The sequence below is a fragment of the Alexandromys fortis genome, unplaced genomic scaffold (genome assembly GCF_014885135.2).
Source record: "Alexandromys fortis isolate MF-2015 unplaced genomic scaffold, M_Fortis_MF-2015_v1.1 scaffold_369, whole genome shotgun sequence".
NCBI classification, from domain to species: domain Eukaryota; kingdom Metazoa; phylum Chordata; class Mammalia; order Rodentia; family Cricetidae; genus Alexandromys; species Alexandromys fortis.
The window spans coordinates 397476-410624 of NW_026068250.1; the positions used below are offsets into that span (position 1 = coordinate 397476).

The window sequence follows — 13149 nt, forward strand, 5'->3', positions numbered from 1 at the left end:
TCCAAAGAGCAGTCAGGGTTCCCTGCCCTGTGGAAAGTCCAAGGTCCTCCCCCCTCCGTCCATGTCCAGGAAGGTGAACGTCCAAACTGGCTAGGCTCCCACCAAGCCGGAACATGAAGTAGGATCAAAACCCCTTGGCTTCTCATCAGCCCTCATTGTTCGCCTTGATCAGAGAGTCCGGTTTAATCCCATGCTTTTTCAGTCACAGTCCAGCTGGCCTTGGTGAGCTTCCAATAGATCACCCCCCACGTGCACCCCTCGTGGTCCTGACATCCTTGCTCGTGTTCTCCCTCCATCCGCTCCTCATTGGGACCTTGGGAGCTCAGTCCAGTCTTCATTGTTTTTTACAAAATTATAAACTTTATTATAAAAACAAGCTTTCTAAATAGAATAAACATCATACATTAAAATTAGCCAGACCCAAAGTCTAACATCTCAGCGACTTCTATACAGTTAGAGTAGCTATTCTGCAGCTGTGGAATTTCATATTGGATTCTACACTTTCTCTATAGAATATATTTTTCTGCTCTCAGCAACCACCAAAAATGAAAAAAAAAAAATCCAACTCAAATTAGAATCAGAAAAAAAACCCAACCTAGTTTTATATCCCCTTTCATAACTCATGTCCGTTCAGGTCTTTCTGCTCCCCGATATGTAGCCTTTCTTGTTCTTCTTTCTATGTCCTATTTACACTGTGCCGTATGTATGTACAGCGGTTTGCATCTGAGGTATATTACTGACTAGATCCTGCATATGAGGGAAAACATGGGCCTTTCCTTTCTGAGATTGTGTGACTTTGCTTACTATTATATATTTAAGTCTACCCATTTTCCTGAAAATTTGGTAATTTCGAGTTTGGGGGGAAAGGTTTCGAGACAGGATTTCTCTGTATATTCCTGGCTGTCTTGGAACTTGCTCTATAGACCAAGCTGGCTTCGAACTCAAGAGATCCGCCTGCCCCTGCCTCCAGGGGGCTATGATAAAAGACGTGCGCCACCACCGCCCGGCTCCTTTTACTTTTTCTATGTCCTCAACAAGATTTTTCAACTTTTTGCAGATTTTTTTTTTGCATTTTTCATAATGAAATGCAAAGCAGAAATTGAAAACCTGTGGGATAAATGTAAACATAGTTTTGTGAACAATTTGTTTTAGCTTATACATCTGTATATACAATGTAAAATATTTGTGCGGTAGGTCAGGACTTAAAAATAAGAAGTTTGAGGGTTGGAGAGAAGATGGCACAATGTCTAAGAAAGCATTTCTCTCTCTGTGTTATACCTGTTATTTTTGAGAAAGGGTCTCTCCACATAGTCCTAGTTGTCCTGGAACTCACTATGTAGACTGGACCAGCCTCCAATTCACAGAAATCCTCCTGAGTGCTGGGATTATATGCCTGTGCCACAACTCCAGACAGAGTCCACTTCACTTAAATTGAGTTGTTCCCAGCTTGTAACTCCAGCATCAGGGGATCTGCGGCCCTCTTCTGACCTCCATGGGTATTGCATTTACATGCACAAACCTACAGTTAAGTTTAAAATTAAACACACTTAAAATTAAAATCTTCAAAAATAGTTCGGGGCCTGGCAGTGGTGGCGCACGCCTTTAGTCCCAGCATTCGGGCGGATTTCTGTGAGTTCGAGGCCGGCCTGGTCTACAAAACAAGTTCCAGAAGAGCCAATAAACGGGTAGAGAATCCTCAACGCTGACATCGGTGGCTGGCCCGGGACACATCAAGAACAGAAAATGTACATAAAGCGGCCCAGGGGAGCGCACCCTGAGAACCCAAGGATAGACGGGGGCTTCCAGAAGTCCCGACTGCAGCCAGCGAGCGACTTCTCAGGTCTCCAGCGCCCGCGGCTGTGAGGAGGCGGGCCCAGAAGCGGAGCACGCGCAGTAGAAGGCCCCGCCCCGCGCAGAGAGGCTGCGCCTTCAGCGGTCACGCCGCCGGTCACTGCGAACTGTCCCCGCCCCCTCCGCTGCCACCCGCGACTGCGCGCGCAGAGGCTCTGAGGGCGCCTGCGGGAAGGGACGCGGCGGGTAAGCGGGGCCTGCGTCCGGTGTGTGTTTCTCACGGGTTTGGGAGCGTCCTCGTGTCCGGCTCCCTGACAGGGAAGATGCCAGTGACTGGTGCTTTGGAACGCACTTTTCCTCGGCTTTTCTCCTGCCACCGCCGGAGGCCCTCTGACCGCCCAAGTGATGTCGCCGTCGCCGCAGCGTTCTCTGCTCTCCCCACCCCCACTGGGAAACCCAAAGCCGGCCCGGTCCCTGATTGCCTGCCGGCTTTGTGGCCCGAGTTCCTTACTTGCCTGCGCCGTCGATAGCATCGAGTTGATTTTCTGCCTTTAGTGTCGATCAGCTGCGGGAGAAAGCTAGCTACAGCCTCCCACTCAGTCACCGCAAAGAGTCATCAGTTTTGATGCTCAGCTGGAGTTCTGGCCTCCTTACTGAATCAACTTTCAGATGCTGTTGAGAGGGAAATCGAGGCCACCAAAACATAAGTCCTCTTTGGTTACCCTGATCGTGGCCTGTCCATCGTTGGCTAATAAACGGCTTTTCAAGTTGGACCTGTTGAGACATAGGCCTTAGATTCCCTAGGCACTCTCTCAGAACTATGCCTTTCCTGTTATGGACAATCATTTCCCTGCTACATTTTGGGATGAGGCACTTCACTGGCAGTGGGATGGAATCAGCATTTACTCAGGAGGGTGGCCGCAAACATTCGGCTCTACTGCCAGAGTGATATTTAGTAAACTGTTTCTTGTAACAGGAGCTATTTTGACTTAGTGGCTGTGTTTTGATACCTTCAGTAAGAGAGAAACATAGGAAACCTGGCATCACGCCTCAGGGGTTCAAAATCTTCTACCAGGGGGGAAAAAAAAAAAAAAAGCACAAACAAGCCTGATAGCCAAACTATGTTTAGTAACATCTACAGGTCGAATTTCTTTTTCTTTTTGGTTTTTCGAGACAGGGTTTTTCTGTAGCTTTAGAGCCTTGAATTCACAGAGATCCATACAGGTCGAATTTCTACGTGGAGGGAAATAGAATTGCTTGTACGATGTTGGCATCGTGGACATGCTGAAGTGAAATTTTAGTGACTCCCTTCAAGCCTTTCAAAGTTTCTGGATAGCCATGAGTATCAGTTTTATTTTTATTAAGACAAAGTCTCACTAGTCTTGGCTGGCCTGGAACTAAGATCTGCCGGCCTCTGCACCACACCCAGCCCCAGCCTGTTTTTACTGATAATTTTGACAAGAGTTCTATATTGTGAACTAGTTTTTCGTTTGCTTTATTCTGTGTCAGTGGTGTTTTGCCTACAGGTATGTCTGTGTGAGGGTGTCAGAAGCCCTGGAACTGGAGTTACAGACAGTTGTGAGCTGCCATGTGGTTACTGGGAATTGAACCCAGGTCCTCTGGAAAAGCAGCCAGTGCTTTCAGCCTCTGAGCATCTCTCCAGCCCCATGAACAATTTTTTTAAATGCTAGCTTACAACAGTTCTGTTAATTTTATTACTAATTTTTCTTCATGCCAAAGTTCAAGACCTTGATCACCTTAAACAGTTCTTCTGCTATATCTGCCCATCTTATGTTGTAAGAATTCATGATTTATTCAGTAACTTAAATTTATCCCTTTGATTCTCGTTGCAGTCTATAATGTTGCTTATCTGCAATTTTTGTTGGTGACATAAAAAATAAGAAGCCGGGCAGTGGTGGCGCACGCCTTTAATTCCAGCACTCGGGAGGCAGAGGCAGGTGGATCTCTTGTGAGTTCGAGACCAGCCTGGTCTACAAGAGCTAGTTTCAGGACAGGCTCCAAAACCACAGAGAAACCCTGTCTCGAAAAACCAAAATAATAATAATAATAATAGAATTGGATTTTTGTTATCTCCTACTTCACGCCTACTTGAAGAACCCAAGAGTTCCGAAATGACTATTGACATGTTTATTTTGTTAAACCTATAAAGATTTAGGTTCAAGTTTCTGTACTTGGGTTCCATTCTCTACAACTTGGTCTGATAATTTCTATGCAGTATGATATGGTAGGAACAACCCTAGGCTTAGACTAAATAAACATGAGACTGCCGATATACTGATGCTGAGGAAAGTCTGATAGTTTCCTTTTCTGTGACCTCAGAGATTATCTTTTTCTTTTCATCTCTTAGATATCATAATAATTACAATTGAGGATAAGGTATGGTGGCATAGACCTTTACTCCCAGCACTCAGAAGGCAGAAGCAGATGGATTGTTTTGAGTTTGAGGGTAGTCTACATAGTAAGTTCCAGTCTGGCCAAGGCTATATGGTGAGACCCTGTCTTAAAGAAACAGAACCAAAACTACAGTTGCCATAATTTGTGCAGAAGCTAACAATTGAGTCACATATCACAGCACATGCCTGCAATCCCAGCACTAGGGTGTCAGGGAAGGAGGGTCATTACAAGTTTGAGACCCTTGTCTCACAAAACAAAAACCCAAGCCTTTTTTTTTTTTATTTCACAAACATTTGAAATGCTGATATATGTTGGAGACTGATCCTATAGCGATAGAAGCCAGTTCCTGTCCTGAAGGGACAATCTTTCAAGAAATTGGTGTATTTGTGAATGTGTGTAAGTCGGGATTAAGATGGCAGGGATATCTAACAAGGTTGAGTGTAATATAAGCTATAACATAGGTAGGTTAGGATGATCACCAAGTCTAAAGGACAGAAACAGAAAAATGTTGTCTGGAAAAGTTATATTTGAACAGTCTTGGGTTATAACCAGGATCCCCAAAGGCTTTCTATGTTGAGGGAAGCATGCAGACTGAAAGATTTTAAGCAGACATGTGGGCTGGTCACAGTTGATTTTTAGAAGTTCATCCTGCCTAGGATGTCTACTTCCTGACTGTCGTGATAAAAGTTTTGCCTTTGCACCTTCCTTTCTTTACCCAAGGAGGGGTTTATGACTGTTCTTCATACCTTACTTCTATTTATCTTTTAGTGCCCAATTTAGTGCTTCTTTCTTCTGTGAAGCGTCCTTTGGTGTACACATTCCATTACCAAAAAGCATCTTAGAAGTCATACCATACGGTATAGCTCTTATTTGTTTGGTATGTGTTTTACGATCCTAATTAAATGATAGAGAATGTTTCATCTATATGGGAATAGAAAATATATTAACCAAAAGATATGTTTGATCTTTGTGTTTTATTTCTCAGGGTAGAAGCAAATAATGGGCAAGAGTCTCTTTAATTAACTTGTGGTCACCATGTCTAAGGACGAGTGTGCCAAGGCTGGCGATAGCTCATTTTCCTCTGATAAACATGCCCAGCTCATCTTGGCCCAAATCAACAAAATGAGAAATGGCCAGCGTTTCTGTGATGTACAGTTGCAGGTCGGGAAGGAAACCTTTCACGTTCACCGGCTGGTTCTGGCTGCGAGCAGTCCATACTTCGCAGCTTTGTTCGCTGGAGGAATGAAAGAGTCCTCAAGAGACGTTGTACAGATTCTAGGAGTTGAAGCTGGAATCTTTCAGTTACTTCTAGACTTCATTTACACAGGTATATCTATGAAGCACTTTCCTCTTGCTGTGATGAAATACCATGACCAAAGTAACTTGTAGACATTTCTTTATTTGTAAATATTGTTTTTGTTTTTGGTGTTCAAGACAGGGTTTCTTTGTATAGCCCTGGCTGCCCTGGAACTCATTTTGTAGATCAGTCAGTCTGTCCTCAAACTCACCCAAATCTGCCTGTTGCTACCTCCTGGGTGCTGGGATTAAAGGTGTGCACCACCACCACCCAGCTTAAAGTGTATTTACTTTTATTTATTTTTTTAAATATTTATTTATTTATTATGTATACAATATTCTGTCTATGTGTATGCCTGCAGGCCAGAAGAGGGCACCAGACCCCATTATAGATGGTTGTGAGCCACCATGTGGTTGCTGGGAATTGAACTCAGGACCTTTGGGAAGAGCAGGCAGTGCTCTTAACCACTGAGCCATCTCTCCAGCCCTTTACTTTTATTTTATGTGACTGTTTTGCCTACCTGTGTGTAAGTGAACCACTTGCATGGAGTTATCTGTGTGAAGATCAGAAGAGGGCATTGGATCTCCTAGAATTGGAATTACACTGTGTGTGCTGGGAAGACGTGTCCTCAGGAAGTGCAGGAGCATTTAACTTTTGAGTCATCTCTCCAGCCCTTAATTACTTTTATAGTTAGAAAAAAATGGAAACAATTACTTTATTTGTTCTAGTTTTGAGAATATACTAGTTCTCTTTAAGAAATTATGTAGAAGGCTCAAGTGAGATGGCTCAGTGGGTAAAGGTGCTTGCTACCTTACTATCAAGCCTCTTGACCTGAGTTCAGTCTTAAACACACACACACACACAAACACACACACACACACACACACACACACACACACACGGAAGAGGTGAAGGATAATTTAAAAAAATTAAAAAAGAAACTACTTGGGAGAAATATTTACATGACCCAATAAAGTGTTTTGGGTTTTTTTTATCAATACTTTATTTATTTATTTATTTATTTATTTATTTATTTATTTATTTATTTATTTATTATACAATATTCTGTATGCATGTATGTCTGCAGGCCAGAAGAGGGCACCAGACCATCGGACCTTTGGAAGAGCAAGCAATGCTCTTAACCACTGAGCCATCTCTCCAGCCCCAAGTGTTTTGGTTTTTAAGTGCATGGTATTTGAGGCTGGAAATGGCTCTGTGGTTCGGAATACTGACTCTTCTTTCAGAGGATCCAGGTTTGGTTCCCAGCACCCACTGTAGTTCTAGCTCCTGTATGTTCATGGTGTAAAACATATACTAACACACATATACATAAAATAAACATTTTTAAATGCACACTATTTATATTTGAGAAAATACAAAATTATGCCTGGTGGTGGTGGCGCACGCCTTTAATCTCAGCACTCAGAAGGCAGAGGCAGGCGGATCTCTGTGAGTTCGAGGCCAGCCTGGTCTACAAGAGCTGTTCCAGGACAGGAACCAAAAGGTATGGAGAAACCCTGTCTCGAAAATCAAAAAATATATATTTTTTTTCTTGGAAATTTTCAGAAATCAGTAATAAAATTTATTCTGCAGCCATTATGTGTGTGTCTCCCCCTGCTAATCATATGATCCTATACTTTTAAATCTCAATTTGTATTCATTATTTTTCCTGTTACTTTAATCACTGGCTTTTTACTCATAAATAACTTTTTGAGCATCTGGTTTGATTAGATCATTGGGCATAGAGAAGGCAAGTCATGCCTACACAAACTTTAATATATATAATCTCCCTCCTGCCCAAGACAGGGTTTCTCTGTGTAACAGCCTAGCTGTACTGAAACTTGATTTGTAGACCAGGATGGCCTCCCAAGTGCTGGGACATATAGTTCAATGCAGTGACTGTTATAAAAGGGATAAGTTCCTCTTTTGGGAGTTCACATAAATATTCTGTGGGAGTGGTCCTGGAGGGTCAGGACCTGGCATGCTGGTATTTGGAGTCCAGACCAAAGCAACTCCCAGGTCAGGTAGGCTGGGACAGATGCTAGGGGCTGGGGACTATGCCCCCAACTTAACATGGAGTCTTTAGGGGAAGAAATCCAAATATTTAGTAGCTTCTCATGTGTTATAGAGTCTTTATTATGCCTTATATTTAAAAACTTAACATTGTATGACATTTTATCATAAGTGAGTATAGTAAACCTGCTTTCTTCCCTCTCCGCAGTACCTCAATAAATTTGTTAATTGCATATAATCTGTGTTGAAAGTATGAATTTTACCTGGATGTAGCGTGAACTTTTTTAATCCCAGCACCCTGGGTGCAGAGAAAAGATTGGAAGTTGGAAGCCAGTTTGCTCCATATAGTGAGACTTAGTCTCAGCAAACAAACAAAGGATTGGTTTTAATGTCAGTCATATCTGCTTAGTCATATACTTTTTTCAAAAAATTTTTGAAGAGTTATTCATTTTTCTGTTCTGTGTATGCGTTTTTCCTGCATGTATGTGTGCGCATCACATGTATGCAGTACCTTTAGTAGCCAGACAGGGATTTGGCTGTGGGAACTGGAGTTACAGGTCACCGTGAGTTGTCTTGTAGTTGCTAGGAACCGAACCCTGAGTCCTCTACAAGACCAGCAAATGCTCTTCTGCTTAGCCACCTCTCCAGCCTTTCTGTCATACAATTTGCAGAAGAGCGATTTAAACTTCCTAAGTCTGTTTACTTAATCCAATAATAAAATTTATGTCTACTAGCTAGGATTACAGTGAAGGTTAAATGAATATAAAGCGACTAAAACTGTGAATGGTTTAGTATAGTTGTTCCATAAATATTGTTGGATTGTGTTTTGTTTTGTTTGATATGGGGTCTCATTTTGTAACACTGACTGTCCTAGAACTCACTTTGTAGTATCAAGCTGGCCTTGAACTCACTGAGATCCTGTCTCTGCCTCTCAAGTGCTGGTAGAATAAAGACATGAACTACCACACTGACCTAGTTGTTCCATGAATGTTAAATATCATTGGCATTTAAATTTTGTATTTTTCTCATATATCCTGTTTATTTAATTTCTACTCTGTGAAAATTAAACTATTATTGAAGTGAAGTAAAATATTAAGCCAAATGTTTGTTTTGACTTATTGACTGTTTTATCTTCCTATTTCCTTAGGACTAGTGAACATAGCTGTGAATAATGTTCAGGAGTTGATTGTTGCAGCAGACATGCTACAGTTGACTGAAGTTGTCAATCTTTGCTGTGACTTTCTAAAAGGACAAATTGATCCACAGAACTGCATTGGACTCTTCCAGTTCTCTGAGCAAATTGCCTGCCATGATCTTTTGGAATTTACAGAAAACTATATTCATGTCCATTTCTTGGAGGTTCATAGTGGAGAAGAGTTCCTGGCACTTACGAAAGATCAGCTAATCAAAATTTTACGAAGTGAGGAACTTAGTATTGAAGATGAATACCAAGTCTTCTTAGCTGCAATGCAGTGGATTCTGAAAGACCTGGGAAAGAGAAGAAAACATGTGGTAGAAGTGTTAGATCCAATTCGATTCCCTTTATTACCATCTCAGAGGCTTTTAAAGTACATAGAAGGTAACTCTTTTACTATATGTAAGATTCGTTGATTTCTAAAATTTTCTTTGTGTGTGTGTGTGTTTAAGACAGGGTTTCTCTGTGTAGCCTTGATTGTAAACCAGATTGGCCTCAAGCTCATGGAGATCTGCTTGTCTCTGCCTTGAAAATGCTGGAATTCAAGGTGTGTGCCACCACCACCTGGCTTTTTTTTATTTTTTTTTTTTTTTGGGTTTTTCGAGACAGGGTTTCTCTGTAGCTTTGGAGCCTGTCCTGGAACTAGCTCATGTAGACCAGGCTGGTCTCGAACTCACAGAGATCCGCCTGCCTCTGCCTCCCAAGTGCTGGGATTAAAGGCGTGAGCCACCACCATCTGGCTTCTTTTCTTTTTTTTATATGTTTGTTTAATTTTTGTTTTTTTTTTTTTGTTTGTTTCTGTTGTTTGGTTTCTTCAAGACAGGATTTCTCTATATCTTTGGAACCTTTCCTGGAACTAGCTCTATAGACACAGAGATCCCCTGCCTCTGCCTTCCGAGTGCTGGGATTAAAGGCTTGTGCCACCACTGCCCAGCATTCTTTGCTTAATAATTGAAGAGGCAGAATGACCACCCTCACACTGCTGCCACTATGCCTCAGTGCCACGCCACTCTGCACCCTCAAATTGTGAGCCAAAATAAATCCTTCCTTCCTTAAAAGAAGTTTCCTATTATAATTTTAAAATATTCACCAAAACTTAGTATCTGTAGCTACAGAGGTTAGTGATGAGGCTGGGGCTCCCTAGAGAGCTGGTTCAGTGGTTAAGAGCAGATTTGATTCCCAGAACACAAATGGTGTGACTCACAACATCTGTAACTCTAGTTCCAGAGAATCTCATCTGGCATCCTTGGGCACCAGGTATGTAAGTGGTGCACAGATATATACGCAGGAAAAGAATCCGTGCATATTAAATACATACATACATACATACATACATACATACATACATACATACTACATAAAAATATATAATCTTGTGTGGTATCACAGGCCTGTGGCACACCCACTCACCCCATGCCCTCCTCTTGGGAAGCTGAGAGATTGTGTTTGAGGCCAGATTGTGTTGAGAGATTTGGTTTACATAGCAAGTTCCAGCCTAACTTGGGCTATCTGGCAAGTTCGTGACTCCAATAAATAAATGAATAAAATTAATTAATTAATAGATAATACATCAACAAAGAAGCCATCCTTTTATATACCACAAACAAAATCAAAACTTGATACATGGCTGCAAGTCCTATAGCTATAACTTGAGGTTTGTTTGATTTCTTTTGTTGTTCTTTTGTTGTTGTTTTCTCAAAACAGCGTCTCATTATGTAACCCTGGCTGTCCTGGAACTCACTCTGTAGACCAGGCTGGCCTCTAACTCACAGAGATCTGCCTGCCTCTGCCTCCTGAGTGCTGGGATTAAAGGTCTGCCCCACCACCACCCGGCTTAACTTGAGTTTTATATTGATATTGTATTATGACTTTTGTGTAAACTTTGAATCATTTTCAGGTTGTATTTTCTTCTTTGTTTTTTAGTTGTTGGGGATTTTTCATTTTAATGTGTAGTCTAGGCTGGCTGAAACTCCCAATTTTCCTGGTGGGGTTTCTGGTTCTGAAGTACAGGAGTAGAAAGGTAACACACACACACATGATTAAAAATGAAATAAATCTTTAAAAACTGCAATAACTTAACAGCTGGTCTTTGACTGTAGTTCAGTGATGGAGTATATGGAAAAGCAAGGGTTCAGTCCATAGTACAGCAAAGATCACCACCTAATGATAGAGTCAGTCACACATGGATAACCAGTTTGACACCTAGCACTTGGGCTGACACAGGATTGCCATTTGAGGTCAGACTGAATGACATAGCAAGTTACAGTCTGGAATGGGATATAATGCAAGACTGTCTTAAAACAATAACAACACTTTAGGTTTGGCACATACTTTTAATTTCAGCTCTCGGGAGGCAGAGGTAGATGGATCATTGGAGGCCAGTCCAGACTACAGAGCGAGTTCTAGGACAGCCAGGGCAACACAGAGAAATCCTGTCTCGAAAAACAAACAAACAAAAATTATAGTTTTAATTTTAAACAATAACAACTCTCTGCTAAGAAAAATTGGGCACTTAGCATTTTTTTCTTTCCATCTATTTTTCTGTCAAGGCGCTCAAGGTTTATAGGCATCATTTATTTTTATGTTTGCAATCCTGAGTCCCTTGGCTCTTTGCCTTTATCTCTTTATTCAGATGATTTTGATGATGACCATTATCAGTTATGGTTTGTGTGTTTAAGACAGGATCACATGGAGCTCATGTTGGTCATTAACTCAATATATAGTGAAGAATGATCTCACACTCTGTTCCTCCTGACTCCATCTCTTAGGTGCTGGATTACAGGCACAGAACACCATATTCAGCTTCTAGTATGGTATTTCCATTACCATATTTTCCTTTTTTATTCATTGTTTGGGTTGGCCAGATTAAACATTACTTTTTATCATTTAAATTTTTGTGTATGGGTATTTTGTCTGTGTAGCATGTGTATGCCTGGTGCCTAAGGAGGCAAAAAGAGGAGGGGTCAGATTCTCTGAAACTGGAGTTACAGATGAGCCCCACTCTGGGCTCTAAGAACTGAACTTAGTCTTCTGCAAAAACTTTAAGTGTTCTTAACTGTTGAGCTCCATAGGTTGGCTGGACTTTCTTATATGTTTTACTTTGTCTTTTGATCGAATTTTATCACGTACTTCTTTCTTTTGTTTTAGCTTGTTTTTTTGAGATAGGGTCTTTCTATGGAACTTTGATTGTCCTGGAATTTTCTTTGTAGACCAGGCTGGCCTCTAACTCACAGAGATCCACCTGCCTCAGCCTCCTGAACGCTTGAATTAAAAGCATACACCACTACACCTTTTTTTTTCTAGAAGAACATGGTTGGTTTTTTGTTTCAAGACAGGGTTTTTCTGTATAGCATCAGAGCCTATCCTGGAACTTGTGCTGTAGGTCAGGCTGGCCTCAAACTCCAAGATCTGCCTACCTCTGCCTCCCAAGTGCTAGGATTAAGGGTGTGTGCCACCACTGCCTGGCAAACATGACTTTTTTAGTTCCTGAATCCTTTCCATTTGAAAATTCCTGGGTGTTGCTTCTTAAAATTAAATTTAGGTTAGTATAATATTACTTAGTTATGATGATATTTCTGTTCTTCTTGAATTTGGTAAGGCATAGGTTTTTTGGGGGGCGGATTATGTTATTTTGTAGGGTTGGCCTTGGGTTATGAGAACGCACGTGAAGGTCAGAGGACAACTTGTAGGTGTGGATTCTTTTCTTCTACCTTGTGGGTCTCAAGGATTGAACTTGGGTTCTTCAGACTTGGTGGTAAATGCTGTGACGCACTCAGCCTTCTCGCCAACCTGTAAGACAGTTTGTTTTTGTTTTCAATGATTTTTTTTTCTGGTTGAATGCCTTAAGAATTCTTGCACTGTTCTTGCTGTTATTATTGTTGTTTTGTTTTGAACTTTGTTGTTTTTTATTAGATTCTACCATATTTTCTTTCTTTTTTAAAGTTCTTGTGAGTGTGGGGGTGCATTGTGTAACCCCAGTACACAGATGGCAAAGACAGAACAATCAACTGCCAATTTGAGGCCAGTCTAGACTACTTAGTGAGTTCTAGCCAGCCTGGACTAAGAAGTATGGTCCTGCCTCAAACAGAAACTTCTTCAAAAACAAACAAAATAAGTTTAATTTTCCTTCACTTTGGGGAAGTATTTTGTGTGCAATTTCTTAATACTTTTAAATATCATTTGGGAGTCATCTTTTTTGAACCTGCCTCACGTGTGGGTGTGTGTGGGTATGTGTGGGTGTGTGTGGGTGCCACCATGCCCAGCTAATCAATGAAAAGTTTGGGGGGTGCCGGGCGGTGGTGGCACACGCCTTTAATCCCAGCACTAGGGAGGCAGAGGCAGGTGGATCTCTGTGAGTTTGAGACCAGCCTGGTCTACAAGAGCTAGTTCCAGGACAGGCTCCAAAGCTACAGAGAAACTCTGTCTCAAAAAACCAAAA

General features: G+C 41.5%; 1 protein-coding gene across 2 annotated transcripts in view; it reads left to right on the forward strand.

Moving 5' to 3' along the window:
- The first annotated feature begins 1941 nt into the window (after positions 1-1941).
- Positions 1942-13149, forward strand: part of Ipp (intracisternal A particle-promoted polypeptide) — a 40623-nt gene continuing 29415 nt past the window's right edge. The window contains exons 1-3 of one of the 2 annotated variants that reach the window (XM_050131397.1): positions 1942-2037; positions 5192-5533; positions 8664-9095. In XM_050131397.1, coding sequence (XP_049987354.1) covers positions 5242-5533; positions 8664-9095 — 724 coding nt within the window. In that variant the 5' untranslated portion in view covers positions 1942-2037; positions 5192-5241. The other variant, XM_050131396.1, reaches the window with a different exon arrangement.